This window comes from Cydia fagiglandana, chromosome Z (assembly GCF_963556715.1).
Source record: "Cydia fagiglandana chromosome Z, ilCydFagi1.1, whole genome shotgun sequence".
NCBI classification, from domain to species: Eukaryota; Metazoa; Arthropoda; class Insecta; order Lepidoptera; family Tortricidae; genus Cydia; species Cydia fagiglandana.
The window spans coordinates 25,075,756-25,102,261 of NC_085959.1; the positions used below are offsets into that span (position 1 = coordinate 25,075,756).

The following is a 26,506-nucleotide window of genomic DNA, read 5'->3' on the forward strand; positions in this document are numbered from 1 at the left end:
CTCAAAGAGAGGTAAACGGTTAAACTGTCAAAAAGTTGTTGACTGTCATGGTAGCATTTACTTGTGAGCGCTCAACATGTCACAAATATCTTAACAGTCGCTATTCATTAATTTCTACACTTACAACAAATCATTGATACCTTAGCTGTCAAAAAACCACTGGTATCTAAGCGGTCAACGTGTCAAATATATCTGAACAATATGGAAAAATAGACGTTTAAAGCATACATGTATGGTCGTATATTGAATGAATAATAGCTATGCTAATTTCTGGTAAAGCGTTTTGACAATCATCGTAAGCAGTACAGTCTTGTGATCACATACATCTATCTCACGTTTTGCCCTTCAACCATTGACAGGGGCCTGTCAGTCAGCTTACTGCAAACTATTTCTTTTATATAATAGAATCATCAAAACGAATGAGTGACACATAGCGAAAGCTAACTGAAGCCGAATTTAGAGCCAATTGTCAAGGCACGTTGTGGTCTTGTTACTAAGGCGTTTGCTTTTCAAAGCAGAGACCGCGGGTTCAAATCTCAGTCGGACGCACCTAGAGATTACAGCTTTTTTTTTGGGTTTCATTTCTATTATTGATTTGTGGTTTTATATTAATCTTGTGGTTTTATATTATATGTTTTTGAAGATATGTCACATGTAGCGTATATGCGACTTTCTAACAGGACGTTGTAGGTTTGAACCCGCAGTGGGCGTTCCTTAAGATTACTCCTTTGCGTAATGCCATTTGATGTAAATTCCTATGGTCAACAGTTAGCATATTACGTAGATATATGCATGGCAGTGATGGTTTTATCGCATACACATACATCTATAGAAGAGGAGGCACCGTTCTTCCGGATCATGGTTGGAACCAACAAAATAAACAGAGGAGTCATAGTTGGATATGCTTAACACCTTTATACTGCCCGTGCTCCTCACGTGGGGCCACGGCTAGCCTCTATTACAAAGCCAAAGGTTTACATGTCAGATTGGGACAGTGAACGTGTTAAGTTTCAATTCTATTATTTCCTCCTTCGTTCTTTGATCGATTCGGAGCATCGTATTATAGTAGTATATAGTATATTTTAGTACAATAAGCGGGCTAAATAAATATATTAACATATAATATATGCTCTACGGTTTGGAAAAACGGCCGCCTATGACAGTTAAAATTAAAAACCGATCATTCTCATTTCTCATAGAACCTAATACTTATTTATTGTCTAAGTTTGACACTTGACGATAAAATACTTCTTTAAGAAAGGTGTCAATTCGTAGCTGCTACAGTATTTTTTTTAAAGTTAAACAGATAAAATGTTGATGCTTAGTTACCATTGAAATAACAACTGCTTAGCAACTGGTGGCACCCTGACTGCTGACGTACATGATTGGCAGTGCGTGTAGGTATTAATGACAGCAGCTTGAATTTGAGTGCTTAGTTACCACTGAATTACTAACCGTTATTGTCATTGTGATTAAATAAGGGTGTATGTGTTAAAGAAAAACTCAGAAGTTAAGATATATGTGACGAACTGAAAGCCTACGCTAAAATGACAACTTAGATGTCCTTATTTTTGTGACGATTGAAGTGTATATGTTTTCTTGGACACCTTGCCCGCTCAGGTATATCTGCTGCTGACTGTACTTACAAGCATTTGTTGGTCATGTTATTCTTGTTATTACAGGTTACAATTTAAACTTCTTACGACTTCCGGTTGTAAGTTGTAATTTGTAACTAGGCTCCAGAAATGGAACCTGGGATTTGAATTCTGGAACAATTCGTTAGAAAAAACAAGAGTAACAGATTGGATGAAATTTATTAAATAAGAATACCCACATACATACCGGTCAAAATCATAACTCTCCTTTTGCGTTGCCGTAGTCGGGTAAAAATGGCTGATAATTTTGTAAGTAGGGTATGTCTTAATAGACTTTAATTAAAAGTATAAATCATAAAATAAAATTAATGATATTCAAACTTGAAAAGTAACATAATGACTTTCTTATAAAAGCATTAAAATAAAATAAAAACTTAAACACCTCTCTACTAACTAACTCCTCCACGGTCGATTCGGCCACGGCGACTGCTATCAACTCCGTTGCTATCTACTCATATGTTTCAACGTAAACAAAATTCAAAATGGGATCCTTCTTTTTCGATGCATAAATTTAGCCTAGTACGTATTTGTTGATGTTGATTTAACTGAGCAGGCCAGTCTTCCAAGTTCTGAGCGGCTTCTGTGATTTTAAGGATCAATTCTACCCTCGAGTTGAAATTGGTTTTGAATACACCATATCCTTCAAAGTGCCCCATAGTTAAAAATCTAGGGGGGTTAGATCTGGCGATCTCAGAGGCCACCTGTACCTATTGTTTGAGACCCTCGTCCAATCCAACGGCCTGGAAACTCTCGGTTTAGATAATCCCGAACAATGAGTCCATAGTGGAGGCCTGGGGGTTGAGCTCCGTCATGTTGGTACCACATTAAACGAGAAGCTTCGTAACTTCGAGAAGGTTGTCCAGATCTTCCCGCAAAAAAATTAGGTAGCGTTCTGAATTCAATCGTGAAGGGTGTTCCACCGGCCCGGCCTATCAATTTATCATCAATTGACGAAAATTGATGCTGGTGCGAGAATCAAATATGAAATGAAAACCTGGCCGCAGTCAGGTACAATACCTGCCTATCTGCAGCCAGCAATCCAAAAGTAAACATATTACTATCTGACTGTGACTACAGAAATTGAATATTTTTGACTAATTCTATGATTATTATTTCTACGTTTTGGACAATTGAAGCTGACGTTGACATGTAAAGGCTGACCAAGAAATATATATGATCATTGTCAAGCGGGCGCTATTATTCTCATTTATATGGTAACAATTCAGTATAGTCTGAACTATGTGGATTGACAACTCGTTATTATGACATAGGTACTTTTATTCGCCAAAATCGAAATCAGAATCCAAATATTCCGGCTCCATAGGGCAAGTAGCTTCAAATTCAGACTCTGAAAGTGACTTACTGGAATCACTTTCGGAGTCAGAGGTGTCACTTGCCCCAACTTCAATCACGAATTTTTCCACGTGGATATCAATTGTCTGATCAGATTTCCTATAGTAATTTTCTATTTTGATCACATAATCGCAACAGTTTCGCCCAGAATCGGCAGTTACTTCCTGAAAATAAAAACGTTACTTCTATAACATAATATGTAACTGAGCATGATCATTTGTCCTGATTTAACGTAAATAGATAGTTACCTCAGAACTGTTTTGCATTAGTTTCAAAAAATTTTCGCCCCCATGTGCAACATTTTTTGATGTCTCTTTGCCTTTAACTATACCCCATACCATTTCAATAGGGTTAAAATCGCAATGATATGACGGTAGCCGGAGTACTGTGTGGCCATAATCTTTTAAAATTTTATCGATTTTACATTTTGGCTCTGGTGTATCTATTTTAGCAATAGTCATTTCATTAAGGCTGCGTCGGTGGCCTTGGATGGATAAATAATATTGTTGTCTTCAAGCCATTTTTGTAACCGCGCCTTATTCCAAGAAGTATTTGGTGCTTTGTTGATGTGGTAAGAATAGTATTTTGCGTTGTCAATATTAACTACACAGGAATTTTCATTCAGGTTCGGAAGAAGCTTATCTTATCTTATCAGTGACCAATTTTTAAAATTATCCTTATTCACTGAATCATGATAGTCACTTTTTTTTTCTTTGTCGTTATATAAAAGCAAAGCATTTGGTACAAATCCAGTAGCTTCACCTGCGTGTACCATTATGTACTTTTTTCCTGTAGATACAGATTACTAGATACACCTAGTGTAGATAATCCCACCAAAAACATAAATGTAAAAAAGGAGAGCCAAGTTCAATAAAAAAATTATGCTTGGCTGTGGGGCTCGCCGCAAAAAGAATGGAGATCTAAATGAGTGCCACTGCCAAGTTCTATGCAAAATCCAAATATGTATTTATAGGAACAAAATAACATTATAAACAAGTATTAAACTCTATTTCTTTGCTTTATTGGATACCTATAACAATTGCTGTTATTTAAAAAAATGTGAGATCTTAAAGTAGGTTAGATTTGACTTGGCCAGTTTTCATTATATCAATCATTTTATATATATTGTAATTCTGATAAAACCTGGCCAAGCCAAATCTAACCTACTTTAAGATCTCACATTTTTTTAAATAACAGCAATTGTTATAGGTATCCAATAAAGCAAAGAAATAGAGTTTAATACTTGTTTATAATGTTATTTTGTTCCTATAAATACATATTTGGATTTTGCATAGAACTTGGCAGTGGCACTCATTTAGATCTCCATTCTTTTTGCGGCGAGCCCCACAGCCAAGCATAATTTTTTTATTGAACTTGGCTCTCCTTTTTTACATTTATGTTTTTGGTGGGATATCAATACTTTTTGTAAAGAAAACTAGGCAGGTATTGAGATTTAATGTTTTTTCTTGTGTTTCCGCTGTATGGTTTTTACTTCTGTTCTTTGTATAATTATGTGGTATCGCGCGCCGCCGACGACACACCGTTGGCCGGTTGTTTAGAGCGTATTAAAAGTTTTTTGTATGGGGACACCACTTATTTTTTGACTAAACTTTATTTTAATATAGCAAATATAATAATACATATATTGGGGTAGTTTCAAATATCTGCTTGTAACGGTTCCAACGCTACAATAAAAAAATATTTTTTTGTATGGGGACCCCCCCTATTTTTTAACTTTTTTTTATTTTTAGATTTTTTCCTACGCTTACACACAATAACCGAGCTGGATTCCAAATTTCATCCTTCTAGGTCATCTGGAAGTAGGTTAGGTTTAGGTACTTATATCAGTCCCAATAAAAAATGGTTTTTTTTGTATGGGGACCCCCCCCTATTTTTAAACTTTATTTTATTTTTAGATTTTTTCCTACGGTTACACACAATAACCGAGCTGGATTCCAAATTTCATCCTTCTAGGTCATCTGGAAGTAGGTTAGGTTTAGGTACTTATATGTCAGTCCCAATAAAAAGTGGTTTTTTTGTATGGGGACCCCCCCTATTTTTTAACTTTATTTTATTTTTAGATTTTTTCCTACGGTTACACACAATAACCGAGCTGGATTCCAAATTTCATCCTTCTAGGTCATCTGGAAGTAGGTTAGGTTTAGGTACTTATATGTCAGTCCCAATAAAAAGTGGTTTTTTTGTATGGGGACCCCCCCTATTTTTTAACTTTATTTTATTTTTAGATTTTTTCCTACGGTTACACACAATAACCAAGCTGGATTCCAAATTTCATCCTTCTAGGTCATCTGGAAGTAGGTTAGGTTTAGGTACTATAAGTCATAAGTCAGTCTTAAAATTTACGACTTTTTGACCTTCATACCTTTATAACCGTTTGAGCTAGCTTCATGAAATTTGGGCTTCTAGATATCCTTATGGATATAATTAAACACACGTAGTTTTATGTGTTTACGTCAAAGATGTTTTGAGTTATAGAAGGGTCAAAAGTGGCACCAAGTGGTTCGTGTAATATTACACTCGGCGCTGGCTAGCCAGTTCCTTTGCTTGAACTTGGCTTGACACGCTGCCGCGTGTCTAGATTAGACCCACCAAAAACATAAATGTAAAAAAGGAGAGCCAAGTTCAATAAAAAAATTATGCTTGGCTGTGGGGCTCGCCGCAAAAAGAATGGAGATCTAAATGAGTGCCACTGCCAAGTTCTATGCAAAATCCAAATATGTATTTATAGGAACAAAATAACATTATAAACAAGTATTAAACTCTATTTCTTTGCTTTATTGGATACCTATAACAATTGCTGTTATTTAAAAAAATGTGAGATCTTAAAGTAGGTTAGATTTGACTTGGCCAGTTTTCATTATATCAATCATTTTATATATATTGTAATTCTGATAAAACCTGGCCAAGCCAAATCTAACCTACTTTAAGATCTCACATTTTTTTAAATAACAGCAATTGTTATAGGTATCCAATAAAGCAAAGAAATAGAGTTTAATACTTGTTTATAATGTTATTTTGTTCCTATAAATACATATTTGGATTTTGCATAGAACTTGGCAGTGGCACTCATTTAGATCTCCATTCTTTTTGCGGCGAGCCCCACAGCCAAGCATAATTTTTTTATTGAACTTGGCTCTCCTTTTTTACATTTATGTTTTTGGTGGGATATCAATACTTTTTGTAAAGAAAACTAGGCAGGTATTGAGATTTAATGTTTTTTCTTGTGTTTCCGCTGTATGGTTTTTACTTCTGTTCTTTGTATAATTATGTGGTATCGCGCGCCGCCGACGACACACCGTTGGCCGGTTGTTTAGAGCGTATTAAAAGTTTTTTGTATGGGGACACCACTTATTTTTTGACTAAACTTTATTTTAATATAGCAAATATAATAATACATATATTGGGGTAGTTTCAAATATCTGCTTGTAACGGTTCCAACGCTACAATAAAAAAATATTTTTTTGTATGGGGACCCCCCCTATTTTTTAACTTTTTTTTATTTTTAGATTTTTTCCTACGCTTACACACAATAACCGAGCTGGATTCCAAATTTCATCCTTCTAGGTCATCTGGAAGTAGGTTAGGTTTAGGTACTTATATCAGTCCCAATAAAAAATGGTTTTTTTGTATGGGGACCCCCCCTATTTTTAAACTTTATTTTATTTTTAGATTTTTTCCTACGGTTACACACAATAACCGAGCTGGATTCCAAATTTCATCCTTCTAGGTCATCTGGAAGTAGGTTAGGTTTAGGTACTTATATGTCAGTCCCAATAAAAAGTGGTTTTTTTGTATGGGGACCCCCCCTATTTTTTAACTTTATTTTATTTTTAGATTTTTTCCTACGGTTACACACAATAACCGAGCTGGATTCCAAATTTCATCCTTCTAGGTCATCTGGAAGTAGGTTAGGTTTAGGTACTTATATGTCAGTCCCAATAAAAAGTGGTTTTTTTGTATGGGGACCCCCCCTATTTTTTAACTTTATTTTATTTTTAGATTTTTTCCTACGGTTACACACAATAACCAAGCTGGATTCCAAATTTCATCCTTCTAGGTCATCTGGAAGTAGGTTAGGTTTAGGTACTATAAGTCATAAGTCAGTCTTAAAATTTACGACTTTTTGACCTTCATACCTTTATAACCGTTTGAGCTAGCTTCATGAAATTTGGGCTTCTAGATATCCTTATGGATATAATTAAACACACGTAGTTTTATGTGTTTACGTCAAAGATGTTTTGAGTTATAGAAGGGTCAAAAGTGGCACCAAGTGGTTCGTGTAATATTACACTCGGCGCTGGCTAGCCAGTTCCTTTGCTTGAACTTGGCTTGACACGCTGCCGCGTGTCTAGATACACCTGGTTCCTCATCACTTTGCCAGCACTTGCGATTCAACGATGTATGAATGTACCTATGACTCATGCAAATACACAATAGGAATGTTATTTTTTCGAGCATTGTCAATTTCATCTAAATACTTTTCTCGTCAAGCAATTATATCAAACCGTTTCATCAAGATTTGTGTCTGATTTCGACACTTTCTAAATTTAGATCCATTTTTTTTTCAAAATTAGTCGTAATGACTCTCTGCCTCCAGGGAAATGAATGTCCTCTTTTAATACTGCCAACAATTATTGAAGTGAAAACTTTTTTAGCGGCGCCTCACTGGACTCTTTTTGAGGTGGAAAAAATAATAAACTCGAGACAGCGTAACACGATCACGTGACCGTAACGTTTAGATGGCCACTCATTTAGATGGCATTTAAATCAATAAAGAAAAACTCAATGACATTACATGAAAAAGGTTCTAATCTTGTACGGGTTGAAATATGAGGAGAGAATCTCACAGTTACATTCTAATTTTATATCACTTAAATATAATTCAATAAAGCTACATCTTGATGAAATCGCTAATAAAAGTGAACTCTAGTACTGGTGAATAAAACTCAAAATATCATGACATTCATGACCAAATATATTAGATGCAAGGTCTGCAAGGTAACTTTACAGTTTCTATTCGAATTTTAAACAATAAACGCTACAAATTTGAATTTCGAATTTTAAACAAACTCACTGACCAGCAATTTCTGAACTAAAGTTTTTCAATAGAAAGGAGGATGGGTCAATTATACATACCTAGTTTGTTACTAAGTTCTGCTACTGTAATAATCTTTAACTACATAAAATATACTAACGAAAGTAGAATAAACTATATATTAAAATGAAGTATATAAAATCAGGATGTACATTTGAGAATATCATTCATAATTTTTAAGAAAAAAAAACCGACTTCTGTGGGGCCCGGTGAAAGATTATGGTAGATGGTGCACTATGTAGAAAAGGAGGTAAAACCAGTACTTTCTAGTAGCATTTCGTTTCCGTAAGGGTCGTAGTTCTAGCCTAACCTAACCCACTTCTCTGATAGCAGTTCGGTTCTGTGAGGATCGCAGTTCGAACCTAATCAAACCCACTTTTCTAGTAGCATTTCGTTTCTGTAAGACTCGCAGTTCTAACCAAACCTAACCCACTTTTGTTCGGTTCTGTGAGGATCGCAGTTCAAACCTAACCTAACCCACTTAACGGCGCATGCGGTGCGGTGTACGGGAGTTTGAGCGGGAGGGGTTTGGCATCATCATACCCACATTTTATGGTAGGTAATCATAGTGGTTTATTTAGTTTAGGTATCATAGTGGTTTTCCGGGTCAAGGTCCGGGTCTCTGAGTCAGAGTCCGGGTCCGAGTCCCGGTCCAAGTCCGGGTCCGGGTCCGAGTCCGGGTCCGAGTCCAGGTCCGAACCGGATCCGGGTATGAGTCCGGGTCCCAGTCCGAGTCCGAGTCCGAGTCCAGGTCTGGGTCCGAACCGGATCCGGGTATGAGTCCGGGTCCGAGTCCGCGTCCGAGTCCGGATCCGAGTCCGGATCCGAGTCCGGGTCCGGGTCCGAGTCCGGGTCCGAGACCGGGTCCGAGTCCGGATCCGAGTCCGGGTCCGAGTCTGGGTCCGAATCCGGATCTGAGTCCGGGTCCGAACCGGATCCGGAGTCCGGGTCCCAGTCCAAGTCAAAATCGAAATTCGAAATCACCAAACATGTACTATGCGTCGTTGAAGAGTTCTGTTCTGATCATCATCAGCAGTTCCACTTCATCAAATGCAACAGTTTTTAATGAAAATGCTTGATTTTCTGATGAAAATACAAAAAATTATATACGTATGCCTTTAAGATTTGAGGAGTTCCCTCGATTCCTTATGGATCCCATCATCAGAACTCGAGCTTGACAGAAATGTGGCTTAAAAACTAAACTTGCTTAACAAACATAACGAAGAGGACAAATCGCCAAACGTGAACTATGCGTCGTTGAAGAGTTCCGTTCTGATCATCATCAGCAGTTCCACTTCATCAAATGCGACAGTTTTTAATGAAAATGCTTGATTTTCTGATGAAAATACAAAAATCTCTATACGCATGCCTTTAAAATTTGAGGAGTTCCCTCGATTTCTCATGGATCCCATCATCAGAACTCAACCTTGACAAAATTGTGGCTTAAAAATTTAACTTGCTTAACAAACATAACGAAGAGGACAAATCGGCAAAGGTGAACTATGCGTCGTTGAAGAGTTCCGTTCTGATCATCATCAGCAGTTCCACTTCATCAAATGTCACGTTTTTGAATGTATATGCTTGATTTGTTGATAAAAACACAAAAATCACCATATGTATGCCTTTAAGATTTGAGGAGTTCCGTCGATTCCTCATGGATCCCATCATCAGAACTGGATTTTGACAAAAACGGGACCAATCTGTATGCATATACATACAATCAAAAAAATAATTTTCAAAATCGGTCCAGTAATGATGGAGATATGGAGTAACAAACATAAAAAATAAAAAAAATAAAAAAAATAAAAAACATACAACCAAATTGATAACCTCCTCCTTTGGGATTTGGAAGTCGGTTAAAAATAAGTAGTTTCTTATGTTGTACATGAATGTAATAAATAATTGACCTGACTTAAGAGGGAAGTATAGCTTTTTCATGCAATTTCCATTTCATGGATTCCATCATCAGAACTGGATTTTGACAAAATAGACCAGCGGTGGAACAAAAATGGGTTTTGATAACATTAAAGTTTTTTCTTTTTTGATATGTTATTGGAAGCATGTTAAATAACATTCATGTAAAAAGTTAGAAAATTTTAGGTGGAGCGTTCGGCCATATTTAAATATTTCAATTTTTGCTAAATAACTATGTAAATATAAAATTAAAGTTACAAAAAACTTTAACATATTCAATAACACTTTAATTTATTCACAATATTCGGTTTTTAGAAATCTGGAACAGCTGCTTTCTGGTGAACGTAAAAACACGAATTATTATGCAAATATAGAATTAGAGTAGCTGATATTGCAAAATTACGATATTATCTATCAACTTAGTATACATGTAAAAAGTTAGAAATGTAGACAATGTGCTTGTCTAGATATTGATTTCTGGTTAAGCAGTATAGCCAATATTGAATTAAAGTTTGTAGAGTTAGTATTACACGGTCATAATAAAGATCTTACTTCTCACACAAAAGATTAGAAATATAAAATCACGGCGACACTAAATACTGATACGTAAGTATGCATTCCGAGCTTATATTAAGCTACATTTCAAACGCACGGCGTTTTCGCGCGCCGCGCTGTGCGCCGTGGCAGGGGGCAGCGATCGACGGTCGCGGGCTAGCGGTTAGCGCGGTGCCCTTAATAATACGCAAAGCGTTTATAAAATTATTATCAATGGTAAATAGTTATTTTACACAGTACACTAATGGAAACTTACCTTCCCTTATTTATTTCTATATGTACTAGGGATTGCCCGCGGTTTCGTATACGTAGAATTCGTTATCGTGTTAAGTATAGAAATAAATGAAATAATAGATACATTTGAAAATTATTTTAGGTGCATTGTCATACAGATAACTACCCTTGTTAAAATATTCTTCAAATTCAATACACAGGTGTCATTTCAATATAATTTTGCGTAATTTGGCGCTTTTAGGTTATAAATGACTAGCGACATATATTTTTTAAGAGCGATCATCTCCGATAATATTTACTTTATTATAAAATCAATTTCAAACTAACGTTATTCAATATTTATCATTTTAACGTCAATATTACCAACCAACTGATCCTATTTACCTACGGAAACAACTCAAAATTTGCATCAAATTAAATGCCACTTTTCTTATCCGTTTCGAACAATCAAGAGGGCCTTTACGAGCTGATGTGGTGAAAATTTTATTTAACCTTCGTCCCTTGAAACCTTCACTACCCTCAAGGTTCAACTTTACGAACCACTCGCTACGCTCGTGGTTCAATTTTAGAATGTTTGAATTTGTGAATGTATTTCCTGCCTCGCACAGCCAAACTGTGGAATGAACTGTCCGATACGACCTTCAAACCTTCAAAGACCCCCATCTTAAAGGTCGGCAACGCGCTTGCAACCCTTCTGGTGTTGCGGGTGTCCATGGCCGGCGGTAATCGCTAACCACCAGGTGATCCACCTGCTCGTTTGCCTCCTATTTAATAAAAAAATGCACGAGCGGTTAATAAACAACTTTTCCCCTTGTAAAACAAATAAATAAAGTAGGTGAGGTGCAGGCATATGAGGCCCGGCGGGTAACAAGGCCCAGCATTCAAAAGTAGCAGTTGCTCCCTATTATTCCCAATTATTCTGAATTTCTACTTGTTGCTTAGAAGGCCCACTGTCAGTGCAGGTAAAAAGGTCCAGTCCCGGGCCTTATTGAACGTATGAGATGAAATATTAGATTAAAATATTTTAAGTAAATTTTGAATATTTTTAATCTCTTATTAATAAGGTCGATTTGAAGAAACTTCTATGAAATTATGACTTATAAATAACACTTGCACTGCGTGGGCTGTCAAAATTGCTGCAGACTTTTCTTGGTCTAACTCTAATAATGTTTCACTTGCTTTATTGACCTAAAGACGTTTTAAAGAATCAAAAAGTCTAATAACATTGAGGCACCTATACTTTTTAAAGGTACTGCCTTGTACTATTTACAAGTGACTTTTTTTTGTTAATACATAGGTAGGTATTTACGATAGAAGTGCGAAAAATAGATATTTTGCAACGAGTGACGAATTTTAAAACACGGCCAACGGGAGTGTTTTAATGTGCTTATTATAGCACCGGTGTCGTAATGTAGCACCAGATGTACTGTAAAAATTATGTTAAAAGATAATACTTACTGTTACGAATAAATATTTATACTGTAAAAAATTATCCCACCAAACACATTTTCATGTAAATTGTTGCCAAGACGAAACCACTACTCGCACTATCAAAAAGTTGTCAGATCTCTAAATTCTTGTCGAGCCAAGCTTCAAACTCTACAAGCCCTAACTTCACTAACTCTACACCTTAGTCAAAATATGTGGCTTGGCTGTTTCGCTACCGCCACATGGGCATAAGGTGAAAAATTTATCTAATTCATTATTTTTAGGGTTCCGTACCTCAAAAGGAAAAATACTGAACCCTTATAGGATCACTCGTGTGTCTGGCTGTCCGTCTGTCACAGCCTATTTGCTCCGAAACTACTGCACCAATAAGTTGAAATTTGGTATACACATGTAAGTCTATAACCCAAGGGCATACATGTAAAGTAAATAACAGAAATTCAAATAAAGGGGTAACTTTTGAGATGAATGATAAATAGAAGAAAAAAAATTATATCTTGTTATATATCAAATGAAGGGGCGCATTGTGAGAATCTTAGATATATTTTTTCATAATTTTAAAATAAATAGTTTGGAAGTTATTTAAGAAAATACAAAAAATGACCATCCCCCCCCCTTATCTCCGAAACTACTGGGTCTAAAATTATGAAAAAAATACACATATTAGCTTTTTTCCTATAGATGACAGGAAAACCTATTAGAAATGTGCAGTCAAGCGCGAGTCGGACTTAAGTACCTAGTTTTCCGATCCCTACGGGTTTTTCAAAGACATTTTACTCACTTTTCTCTAAAAAAAAATATATTGTTAAAAATTGTGTAATGTACGGAACCCTTGGACCCCTTGGAGTCCGACTCGCATTTGGGCGGTTTTTGTGTTATACTTACATACAATAGTTCTTGTAGAAACGAAACGGCCAAGCCACATACTTTTGGTGTAGAGCTAGTAAAGTTAGAGGGCTTGTAGAGTTAGAAGCTTGGCAAGAGATCTGATAACTTTTTGACAGTGCGAGCCTTATGGTTTCGTTTGGGCAACATTTTACATCAAAATGTTTTTGGTGGGATTTCACGTCTTTTTGTAAGTTGCATATGACAATCTTCCATCCCCTAATTTAAAGGGTTGGGGTGATTTACTATTAAAAATCCTGAAATAAGTATCTGGGGGCATCTGTTACACAATGTACTTCTTACTGATTCCCCATATAAACCCTTCACTCCGTAAGGGTAAACTTTGGGGTTGAAATCTGCCTTCACCCCGTAAGGGTAAACTTTGAGGTTGAAATCTATTCTATATCCTTCCCCATAACAATACCTATCTACATACCAAATTTCAACTAAATCGGTTCAGCGATTATTGATTCCCCATATAAAATTAAACCCCCTCTTCATCCTCTTAGGGATAAAAAATTTCAAGTTTTTGAATTTATTTGTTGTTTGTGTACTAAAACTATCTTACATACCAAATTTCAGCTTCTTAGAGGACTTCAGGAAGTACCCGGTATTGATGATCATCAAGTGAGTGAGTCAGTGACGAAATCAAAGTTTTTAGATATGAATAAAATCTAAAGTATAAGAGCTATGCAATTGATATGCTTAATAAGCCCGAGAACTTTGTTTATCTGGTATAATCCAACCCCAAGTTATGAGGGTTCCAAAAAACGACAAAGCGCTTCGAGAAAAGGTAGATAGTGCCCGTGCGCTTTGCTCGTCTTGGCGGGGGCACTTCCGTGCCCCCAGATGTTAAAAGATGATAATACTGTAACTAATAAAGATTTATGTTTAGTTACCTACTATTTTCGCGTAAACTAGACAATTTTTAAATCTTTAGTTAGAGTCTGGCTAGCCAAAAATTGTTGACAGATATTTCGTTGTTGTATCACCGATTGTCTATGATTTAAAAAAAAGTTAAAAGTCAGTTGTCAATTTATGTCATTCCTTTAAATTTTTTGCGGTTTATAAGGGGTTTATTTTAAATAATACTTATTAATAATTTCTATACTGAGTGAGGTTCGCAAACCATTATTTAAGCTCGTACTCGTAAATAATTACGACAATGTGCGAAGTCGACGTGTAGCGTTGTATAACGAAAAACTGCAATGTTTACAACTCCTAACCAAATGTAAACAAATTAGGAGGTTGGTGCTCTATAAACATTTTGATACTTTAAGTACTAGTTCTAACATTTGCCTATTACTTTGATTAAGTACGTGATTTCATTAATGCTTGAATCTCATAAACAGGACAAGTGCATACAGAAACGGATAAACTAAACGTTCTGAAAAATATCTATAATATCTAAATATGGAACGTAAACACATGTGTTTGTGGTTGACTGTAGTTTAAATAGTGGTAGAAATTATGTGAGCTGACTTTGAGTACACGTAAACGCTTATTTAACTTATTTCCATAGTACCTTACTTGTGCATATAGTTCGTTTTTTTTAGCATTAGAAAGAACTCCACAGAAGTAAGCGTACAGTTTTTATCAGGCTCTTTAATTGTTAATAATTATTGAATTATCTAATGTAGCACGGTCAATACATATAATTCACTTCAAATTATTACCGCTAAAAGTACCGGATTTGGAACCACAAGCTTACTTCTGCGAAGTTCTTTCTAATGCTAAAAAAAACGAACTATAGAAAATCAAAAATATTGTCTAGTATCAAAACTATAATTCCTACTACACAAAGTGTGACCAGCCCAAGATTTTTTGAATTTCCCGCCAAACATTTGAGTACAATTTCAGTAGCCAGACTCTATTAAGGCCCAAAATAATTATTTTCACTTATTATAAATAAATCCTCCTGATATGAAGTATCAAATATTGTTATTTGTATATGTATAACTCTTAAGTTAAAAACAATAAAATCTGTTATTACCTACAGTCAAAATGATTATTTTTTGCGGGATTAAGTAATACACTGCTAGTGTTCAATAAGGCCGATAATAGGACTTTTATAAAAGGTTTATTTTCCAAGAGTATCGTAATATTTTTATAACTATTTTGGTATAATGAAGAAACTTAAATAAATGAGAAACCTATTTGAGTGAGTTTTTCATACTTCATATCCTGTTCATTAAAAAAAAAAAACATTTTAATTTAAGGTGGGCTGTATATAGGCATATACGGCCCACACGGAATATACAATAAGGTAAGTGAGGCCACTTACCTTATTGTATATTCAGGATGTATACCGTGTAATATTGAGCAGTTGGTTTATAATATACATATTATGATATTGACGTTGAATAGGACAGGACATGACAATAGGAACCAGAAGTAGGTATAGTTGGTCAAACCAATTTGTCAGTAAATAAAAACAAAAAACTATATTCATCCTTTTGGGTGCTAGTACTAGTGTAAGTCAAAGATAGTATGATGATTCTCTCTGTCTATGTTTGAAATGAGACAGTCCTTTGACAAACTATGTATAATAAAAAATAGTTGTGAATATCTTGTACATTTTTATTACAATATTAGTGAAGATAATGAATTATAGCTGGTCCAGCAAATCTTGTCACTAAAAAAAGGCGCGAAATTCAAATTTTCTATGGGACGATATCCCTTCGCGAATACATTTTTCAAATTTGCCGCCTCTTTCTACTGACAAGATCTGATTGACCAGCTGTAGGTATTTTTACGTAATAAGATATTTTAATTTCACGTAATGTCCGCATCTAATTTGTATATGTGCACGGTAAACAAACAAATGAATGATAAGAAAAGACAGACAGTGTTACTGAGCGGGAGGTGGGGCGAGGGGCGAGGTATAGGTAGGCTATGATAGGCTCTCGAGCGCCGCGCCGGCGACTGACGGACCAGCGCGGCGTATGTATGAATTTCGCGCCTTTTTAACTAGATTTTACTATTACAATGCAAGCTACACACAGAAATTTCTTACTTTCCATAATATGGCTGCGTATATTATTTTATAGTAATAGACTTATTTTTACAGACTCTAATTCAATATTAGATCTTATAGGACAAAAAACGCATATTAATTCTAAAGCATATATCTTATTCTTCTAGCTTTTTAGCTTGCCTATTAACTTAAAAATTTAGATATGTTGTTGTGGATTTATTAAACTTTAATTCAATATCGACAAAATAATAAGCTAATTGTAGTTTGACAAAGAAGCACGTTAAAAAAATTTCTAATAATTTTACATTATATAGCGTCATACATATTATAAACAATGGAACTTAAACATTGCACTTTAATTCAATATTAAAAAATCATTACTAAAATATATAAATACCTAATTTATACCTAACGCTCGTTCTAACTTTTCATCATATATTGCAAATATGCTTAAAAATATGTCCCATATCAGATAAGTATCACTTTTTCAACTTTAGAATTATCAAAACTTTTAGTGCAAAAATCCGGTCCCACTATTGAGCTAAAAACCGGACCAATCTGTATGCATATACATACAATCAAAAAAATAATTTTCAAAATCGGTCCAGTAATGACGGAGATATGGAGTAACAAACATAAAAAAAAATAAAAAATAAAAATTAAAAAAAAAACATACAACCGAATTGATAACCTCCTCCTTTGGGATTTGGAAGTCGGTTAAAAATGGCCTCCTCTGGCCTTGACACAGGCCTTCAAACGACGAGGCCAGTCATCAATAGCAGCATGCACGGTTGTCAAGTCTAATCCCGTCACTGTCTTAACTATGGCCCGCTTGAGGGAGTCCATATTTGTGTGGGGTTTAGCACAGGCTTTCTCCTCAATAACCTGCCATGTGGCAAAATACAGCGGGTTCAGTTCCGGTCTGGAGGACGGCCAGTCTTCGTGGGCAATAAAGTCAATTTTGTTCCTTCGAAACCAGGCTTGAGTTGTTTTTGCCTTATGTGCAGGAGCTGAGTCCTGTTGAAAGACCCACGGCTGGTTTTGAAGTAAGGTGTGGCTTAAAGGCTTCACTATTGGTTCGAGAACGGTTACCTGGTAAACTTTGGCTCCAGTTTTCACACCTTTTTCACAGAAATGAACCTGTGTTAGCCCTGAGTGTGACACTCCCAGCCAAATCATCACATAAGAGGGATGATGGCCTCGTTGCACTCTCGGAACAGCCGCAATCGCCTCTTGACTGTTTTTTGCATATACTCTGTCATTCTGGCGGTTACAACATTCTTCGATAGTAAATTTTTTTTCATCTGTAAATAGTATTTTTCGGTGGCCATTTTGTGCGTACCGCTTCAGTAGCACGCGACTTCTCTCCAGCCTCATAGTGTTTAATCGTCCATTAAGCAAATGACTTTTTCGTCTGCGGTAAGCGTGTAGTCCAAGGTCTTCATCGATAACTTTTTTTAGGGAGCTTCTCTTCACAGACATCTGTATTGCCAACAACTTTTGCTTGCGGACGGGGTTTCTTGCAATTCTCGCCTTCACTGCCTTTATCAGAGCTGGGGTCCGAACGGTGCGTGGTCTTCCGTCTCTCTTGCGGTCATCGAAGCACAGTACTATTGTATCTATTAATTGTGCGATAAACAAATTGTTTGTTGATTTTCAGGTTTTCAAGCAACTTCAAAATCATGTTTGGCGGGTGCCCACATTTGTGCAAAGCAATCACAGCGACACGATTCTCTTTTATGCCCCAATTCATTATAAATACGAGGAGATAAATGTTATGTGCGGTATAAAATTATTGCTCACAAATCCACCACATTATGTAATTTTTTTATTTTTTCCGTAGCATTTGTTTTAACGGAAAGGAAGAGGTTGCAAATCGAGTAACAGAACTTAGTAACCAACTAGGTAGTGCTGCAGACATTTTGGACTGGTCATTGAGTTTTCACTTCTGTCGGCACTCCCGGAGTGCAACCCGTTATTTTTTTTTAAATGTCCGTACCTCTTTTTTTATTGTATAAAATTCATGTATTTTCCTACGTATCACACAAAGGTCGAATCGTCTAATTTTCCTTTTTATTTTCTGTTTGTTTTCTAAGGAAACCAAAAACCTGAGGAAGAACGACCTTCTCTCGTAATTCGCGTAATCGATGCCTCAGATTTACCTAGAAAAGTTTATTAATGAGTGTTTGACGACCGGTCTGGCCTAGTGGGTAGTGACCCTGCCTGCGAAGCCGATGGTCCTGGGTTCGAATCCCAGTAAGGGCATTTATTAGTATGATGATACAGATATTTGTTCCTGAGTCATGGGTGTTTTCTATGTATTTAAGTATTTGTATATTATATATATCGTTGTCTGAGTACCCACAACACAAGCCTTCTTGAGCTTACTGTGGGACTTAGTCAATCTGTGTAAGAATGTCCTATAATTTTTTTTTTATTTTTTTTTATAAATGTTTAATTTAGTTGTCATATATCAGATGGTGTGGCTATATAATAGAGCTGGAAAATGATTTCGTTTATCATGTTACTAGTTAAATTCCGTAAATGTACGCTTACTAGGTACATTATAAGCCAACTATAAATATTTTTACTATGGGTATGGCCTCGCTTGAATAACATGACACTACAATAACCAATTCGTAATAACCGGACTATAATGACAGTTTGATTATTTACCTGTCAGGTCTGATTGTTAAATGAGAAATGTTTTTTAGCGAAATGGTTTCATGTCCCAAGCGTTTTATTTCTAGCAGCTTATTATATACAATGTTTCGCTCTTGCCTGTGTATAGTGTATAGTTATGGACATTTTATTCCATTAATTATTTAATGCCACAATGACACTGACAACAATGACAACAACCTATCATTAAAATTATTGCCAGTGTAAGAAATTAGTTCCAATCAAATTCTTATTCGCATGGCGCATGATCATATCCCTGGTCAGGCTTTAAACCTAGTGACAGAAATGAATTTAACTTTTACGGTCAACTTAGATGTGGCAGGCTCACAACGTCGCAATTATAAGGGACTGAAGATTTCATTACAACATTTTAGAAACGCAAATATCTCGTAAACCAAGCTGAACCCAGCAAACATTATACGACATTTTTAACTTAATATTGGTAGGAATACGCTGTTAAAATTATTCGGTTTCCTCATGTTACCTACATCCGTATTGGGACCGTGTGAAGTCGGTGGCGCTGATCGTCACAAACACAGGTAATCTTATGGAATGTCCGACATTAGTACTAGCGGCAGCCGCTTGAACTAATTTTACTCCATAAGATTTAACGTAGAAATTCTGCCCAAAAATGAGGGCAGCACCAGTCGTGCACATAGCGAATATAAACCTGAAAAAAGATGATATTTAGTTTTGTCCAATATCTCTCAAACTGATAATAATCGTTTTCAGAATCTAATATAATGTGTCCTACCCTAACTTTGCAAATTGGTCTAAAAATGAGAAATCAACCGACCCTGATAAAATGACAAATTCGTTTTTTTTTCTAATCACTGAAAAGGTGGAACACTTGGAACGTTGTCGATAATTTTTTTTAACAGATTGTCTACATCAGTGTCGTCCATTTGGGGTGAAGGTGCGACTGGGGGAGCTAGCGGGTCTTCAAAGTCAGATACCAGCGAACGTGCCAAGAAGCTACCAATTATTAATCCGCTGGTCCAGTTGCCAGCCTGGCCTCATGTCACGCAGGGTTTTATAAGCCAATGTCTCTTGGCAAATGCTGATGCGCTATGTGCTGCCGTGAGCCCATTAATGGACCCCGACGAAACATTGCTAGAAGGTTTCTACGAAAAAGCAGTTATGAATAACTATTTTGGTATTGGAATCGATGCCAAAATAACACTGGATTTCCATAACAAACGCGAAGAACACCCTGAAAAATGTCGTTCACGTGCAAGAAATTACATTTGGTACGGCGTACTAGGATCTAAGGAGTGGGTGAACAAGACTTACAGGTACTCGTTCCTTATTTTAAAACCTTTATCCATTAAGTAATATTATTGCATCTTATCGTAAATAAAAGTATGATATCACCCAATGCTTTTTTACACTGTTGCTTTTCAAACGATTGGTCATCTCTGGCCGCCGTTTTCAAAAACAGGCTGGCTAAATTAGGTACTTAAGTACCTTTAATACAGGCAACTAAAATATATGATGATGGAGTATGTATGGGGTACGTCTATAGACGTTCTGAAACTGTTAAACCACCTGTTTGTTTCACTACGCCTACTCAAAGTATCCATCTCCTGTCATGTATTAAATGTATGTCCTTACCAAAATTTGTATTTTTTTTCGCAAGACACAGATTTATAACATATCTTTATATTTAAGGCACCTTGGACAACGAGTGCAACTAGAATGCGATGGTCAACGTATACCGCTGCCAGAACTGCAGGGGATTGTCGTCCTTAACATATCATCATTCATGGGTGGGACGAATTTCTGGGGAGGAACAAGGGGCGATGATATTTTCTTAGCCCCTTCTTTCGACGACCGCATCCTAGAGGTAATCCTCAAACCTATACATATATTAGATGTGAATGTGCTTACTTAGACTTAATTAAATGGGTAGGTAAATAACACTAATAACCAGACATCGTAACTTTTACAGCATTTTTGGTGCAGCAGAGTGGTGTTAACGGAATCGGTATTAAACAATTTCAACCCTAATGATTAATTAGCATTAATTACGTTAATATTAACCTTAATTTACCATTTCAGTTGGAATTATCTATACCAATTCCGTTAACACCGCTCGGCTGCACCAAAAATGCTGTAAAAGTTACGATGTCTGGTAATAACTTTTCATGCATCTATTTAGGTGGTGGCAGTATTCGGTTCAGCACAAATGGCGGCGTCTCGCCTCATCAATTTGCAGAAGCATCGCATTGCCCAGTGCCGCGCGGTGCAAATAAATATTCTTGGTGAAGAGTGCGTGCCCGTACAAGTGGATGGCGAGGCCTGGCTGCAGCCGCCCGGCTGCGTGCGGATCATTCACAAGAACAGAGCGCAAATGATGTGCCGCTCGCGCGCGCTTGAGACAAGCCTTAGGTATAGAATTGCAAGCAAGCCTATGGTTCGTGAATTTATCTCAGTTATATAATTACACAGTTTACCATTAAAACCTATTAAAAGTAAATCCAAACGTTTAAAATGATACCTGGCCTATCTAAATTTCGTGTAAGCTAAGTCATTCACTTCGCAGAGCTTGGGACGAGAAGCAACAAATGAAAGCTCACGCAGCGTCAGGCTCGGCACCAACCTCGGCGGCGCCACAGTCGGCGCGCGCTCCACTCTCCACCGCCGAAAATGCAGCGCTTCTGGCGCTGCTCGACGACGTCAACACACTTGTCAAACACGTTAGTATTAGCACTCTGGCAATAGTTACTAGTTACTCAGTGTAGGTATATACCAAATAAGCTAGACTTAATACTACAAAAAGTATCCATGTCTGACTGCGCCGGCGCATTATGGGTTTTGTTTATGAAGTGCCTTCCTCTTAAGCGCACGATCGGAAGACTCGACCTCAGAGCTTGCCCTGTCGATCTTCAAACACCAGAACCCTATCCTTCGGCTATACTACTAGGAACTATACTTTTCATATTTGTTATTCTGAATTCTGCTGTTACCTACTGAAGTTTACATTGTCAAGCTCTACAACCATCGCAAGCGGGGTTCAGATTAGGTATAAATTTTTTTTCCGATCAACATTCTCCTTCTTATACTTTTCAATCTCGGTTCTGTTACAAGCATTGTGATCGGAACACAGGTAAAGCTGTCGTGCATTAGTGAGGGCGCCGCGACCGGGAGCGCCACGGCGAGCGTGGCCCAAGCGCGTCGTGTTGCCGCCCGCGCCGATGCTCTGCAAGACTCTGAGGGTCGGCTCCTGCCCCCACCTTTGCTGCGACGCTTACTTGCGGCCCTGGTAAATATTATAATGATGTATTTCTGCCGGCTGCTGGAATGATGATGATTGAATGATAAATTTCCACCCAAACATCTCCCTTCCACATTTCATCTAAACTCGGTTCATCGGTTTAAGCGTGAAGAGATAACAGACAAACAAACAGGCTGAAAGGTCCTAGTATCGAATCGTCTACTTACCTCTCACCACAACATGATTTCGATAGTCTCGCCTCTTTAGGTCCTTAGGTCATCGTGACCCGTGACCTAAATAGTAAGAATATTAATGGGGATGCGTTGCATCCAATCCCAACGGCATCCGACTTAATCATCTTTGGATTGAGAGCCCCTGTTCGAGCCTGTCAAGTACAGTCACATATTTGTCTCTCTAATGTTCTAATCTTGCTGTCAATAAGGATGAAATCTGCGTATCATTTTCAACTCCCAACTTATATTTGATGAGATGAAATGTTACTAAAGGTACTAAATTGTCCTTTACTAGGTGGAAAGTTGTCATGAGTTGGTTGAGGATACAGTGGCAGTGAGCGCCGGAGTGACGGCAGCGCTGCGTGCACACCTCGCTCGCTGTGATATTCACGATGGACACGCATTCCTGCAGGTAGACGAGGTGAGATAACAAGCATTCAATAAATTAATATAACCAATCGCTTGGGTACGCGAAGTGGTGAATTAGTAGTGGCCTAATGGTGTGTTTGACCAGACGCCGTCCGCGGTGGGACTGCCAACCTCCTGCTACCGACGACGTTGATTGCTACGTACAGTACGCATACCCCATTTCAAATGCCATGGCCCGATTCCACTTGAAACTGCACAGAGATAACCATAATATTTGCCTATTGCTGAATAATTGCTTTACTAGTACAACCTTTTCTCTTGAAAGTCAGCATCTCCAGTGAAGTAAAGTCGGGTATCTTTTGTTTTTGTTTTGTACGCCGCAAATAGTACATTATTGTCGAGGCTCGGAAGTAGCTACTTGCAGGCTGAGGATTCGTTTTAAACGGACGACCTTGGGAGTCCGTTTAATTGAATCCGAAGCCAGCAAGTAGCCTTCCAGCCGAGTCATATATAGTGCTTTTCTCAAAAATGGTGCAAGAAATATAAATATCATAGAAATATTTTACAAAAGCAACGTTCTTACATATATATTTTGACAGAAAAAAACCCTTGCCGCCTTTTTAATTTTTTTAAATAAAAAAATAGAAGTGTATTTTTCTGCCAAAAATACGCCAACCTATTTGAGACATCTAAATAGTCGCGGTACTATTCATCTGTTTGGCTGTTTAATGGGCCTGTGCCTTCATTTGATATGGTAATTTCAACTTTTAAAAAGTTTGGAACTCGACAAATAATGGAATTTGTATGCAACATTGCAGTCCCAAAATCGAGACTGCAATGTTTTTAACTTTTTAATTTTTGCCTGACCATAAACTACGCGCTTCGCGACCAATTTTTTAGACGGCAAAGTCGACTTTGCCGTCCATTTTTGAGAAAAAATATTTTGCGGAGTATCTTTTGTTGTCACTACTCGTATTGTGTACGCCTAATGAAGGTCTCAAGTGGAATCGGGCCATGGCATTTGAAATGGGGTATACGTATAGGTAAACGTATGTGCGGGGTGACTCACCCGCCGCACGCCACGTCCACTTAACCTCTAGCCGTCCAGACATCAATACTTGCCATTTGCAAATTTTGCAATATTGATTTGATAATATAAATATTCAAATGCAATAATTAGCAATAGGTACGGTGTCTGTGCGCCGCGGCGTCGTATCGTAAAAAAAATAGAGCTGATTATGTATTAATTCATCACACTTGTATTATTTTCATTATTTCTTTTTTGGCAAGATAGGCATTGAAGACATAGGGTATCCGGCATTCAGCCATGATTGAAAATTGTGTAAAAATATTTTAAACGGCTGTTAAAATAATCAACTCAAATACTTTTAAACATAAACAAAATTTTTCATTGTAAACATAAATATTTTAAAAGTCAAACTCATTTATACCTTGAGTTTAAACTAAACAAGTATTTTATTTATAACTTTTATAAGTTAGTGACATAATAAAAAAAGCTATAACTCCCGTGATATTTTATTCAGGCACCTAAGAAGGGCAGTGGCCGAAATTGGCTTAGAGGACGTCGCAGTTTGTCAGAAGGAGGATCTACAACGTCACACAGCGGCACGCAAGTTCGTTATTGGGGCATCAAGGAAGTGCAGGCATGGCTGGAGTCTCTGCAGCTGGGAGAATATTGCGACGTATTTGCCAAGCATGACGTTACGGGCCGGGAACTATTGTCATTGGCGAGGCGGGATTTGCGTGATCTAGGTATTACAAAAGTCGGCCATGTCAAGAGGATTCTGCAGGCCGTAAAAGAACTCCAGTGACATCCGCGCGGCCGCTCCGAGGAGCGTAGCAAGCCGAGCTTCAATGGTGTATTCTATTAAACATAAACACGTATCAGAAGATCGCATCCTTTATGGTTTTCATTCACTAAAGAGAACGTAAGTAAATATAATACGAGTAATATCTACGAGTAACTAATCAAAGAAAAATTGAGAACGACCTTTCAAAGGTATTTATTTTTTGCTTTATTTATTACCTAGCTATATTTATTTACCTACCAACGAATCTTAAGATGAAACCTTGTTTTTGTGGCGGTACATTTTAGTGTCGTTTAACATTAAATTATTATGCTCACTATTATAGATAGGTACTTGTACTTAGTACCTACATTATATTTTCGATGAATAATTTAGTAGGTAATCATTATCTCCAAGGTTTAACATTAGTAGGCGTAGGTCATTAATATGATAAATGGCATTACTTAACTGGCTGCCAAAAGAAGTAGCACTGCTGTCACGGTGTCATATACTTTGTGCTATGGCACAACATTCCTTATGATAACTATTAAGACTTGTTTTCATATAATATAACACGTGGACGTTGTGACCTATTTAGGAATTATTATTTAAAAAACTAACTAATAAATTCTGCCTACCAACTGGCAAAAGACGTTAGTCCTTTGATGTGAATAACCAGCTTAAACTATTTCTAAAATAAAAACTCCAACTTATGTCCACATAGCTGAGGCTATAGGTATAAATATAAATATACGTTAAAACAAAATGTAGCTAATTAACTACATGGCTGATATATGAATGTACTAAAAGACTGAGTAAAAGCTCGCGTGTTGCGTCAGCTGCGTGCAGCAGGCTGGCGGCAGAGCCGTGTTATTACACTTATCCGTGTAATGCTGACACCGCTTCTCGCTAGTGCTTATGGCATGCTCCCGAAAAGGCTACTAATTATCTTACTTACCTATATACCTAATACTAAAACGGCCTTCGTTTTTTCTTCCATTCATTGATTAGGTAAGTCTGGAAAACATCATAAGTAATTGAAACTTACCTATCTCGTTTTAGCTAGCACCGCCAGCGAGGTTAAACACAATAAAGAATATATGTGAAGTGATAGTTACCATAAATATGTATACATTCTTACAAAACCCTTAACGGTTTTGATCAGATCTTGATCTAAACAACTTTAAGGACCTGTTAATCTTAATAGATACATCAAAACTTTAACAGTGTATGTATCTACATAATTATATTATTATATTATGGTTCTTAAATTTCATCTATTTATATAATTATCTAAGCGCCACTTGCAGCATCCCACTAACCCGGGGTTAACCGGTTAAACCGTTAACCCAGTGTCAAATTGTACTGGTAACCACGGGTTATTGTATGGTGCAAGTGGCCCAAAGAATTTATAACAAGAGTCATGTATACTGAAGTGTCTCTAAATAGTTACTCAAGCATGTATTAAATATGAAGATAACTTTAAATCTTAAGTAAATTAGAATAATAATAAAAATATTTAACATTATTCTCTATGAATTATACATGATTATAGATATTGGTTATATAGGTAATGTGTCTTTACATAAGATAAGCATCAATTATATAAAAATGTGCGAGTCACCTTATGGATATAATAATTATAATTATTATAAATTATAACCATCGATGTTTGAAACTTTTCTAGTTCTCTGTTCGCTCGCTACGCACTCCACTACGGCGCGATGGCCGACTTTATCACTTGTACACAAGTAATTAACATCGAAATCGCTACCTCCTTTTTTTAAACTCTACACGAAAATCACGATAACTTATTTCGTACCTATTTCTTCAGCCATTTAGATCGTACTGTGGCTACTTACCTACATATTTTTCTACTCGTCACTAGTTAATTATTAAATTAATAAACATGTTCTAAATATTATATACAATTTTATTACAATTATATTTGGCGGTTAATATTAATATCTAAAACATAATGAAACCAGATATGCATTGAACTATCTGGCAAGTAGGTAATGACACGGTACGTCGTTGGGAACAGACACGGCGAATTTATTAG

The 26,506-nt window shown here is 36.8% G+C and overlaps 1 protein-coding gene across 1 annotated transcript in view; it reads left to right on the forward strand.

Annotated features, from left to right (window-relative positions):
• LOC134679408 (diacylglycerol kinase eta) overlaps positions 1-24,541 on the forward strand; it is a 113,346-nt gene extending 88,805 nt beyond the window's left edge. Inside the window, exons 16-22 of the mRNA XM_063538303.1 lie at positions 19,699-20,112; positions 20,489-20,663; positions 20,979-21,208; positions 21,363-21,516; positions 21,927-22,082; positions 22,563-22,688; positions 24,181-24,541. Of these exons, the coding sequence (XP_063394373.1) occupies positions 19,699-20,112; positions 20,489-20,663; positions 20,979-21,208; positions 21,363-21,516; positions 21,927-22,082; positions 22,563-22,688; positions 24,181-24,468 (1,543 nt within the window). The 3' untranslated portion in view covers positions 24,469-24,541. The remainder of the gene's footprint in view (positions 1-19,698; positions 20,113-20,488; positions 20,664-20,978; positions 21,209-21,362; positions 21,517-21,926; positions 22,083-22,562; positions 22,689-24,180) is intronic.
• Positions 24,542-26,506: the final 1,965 nt, after the last annotated feature.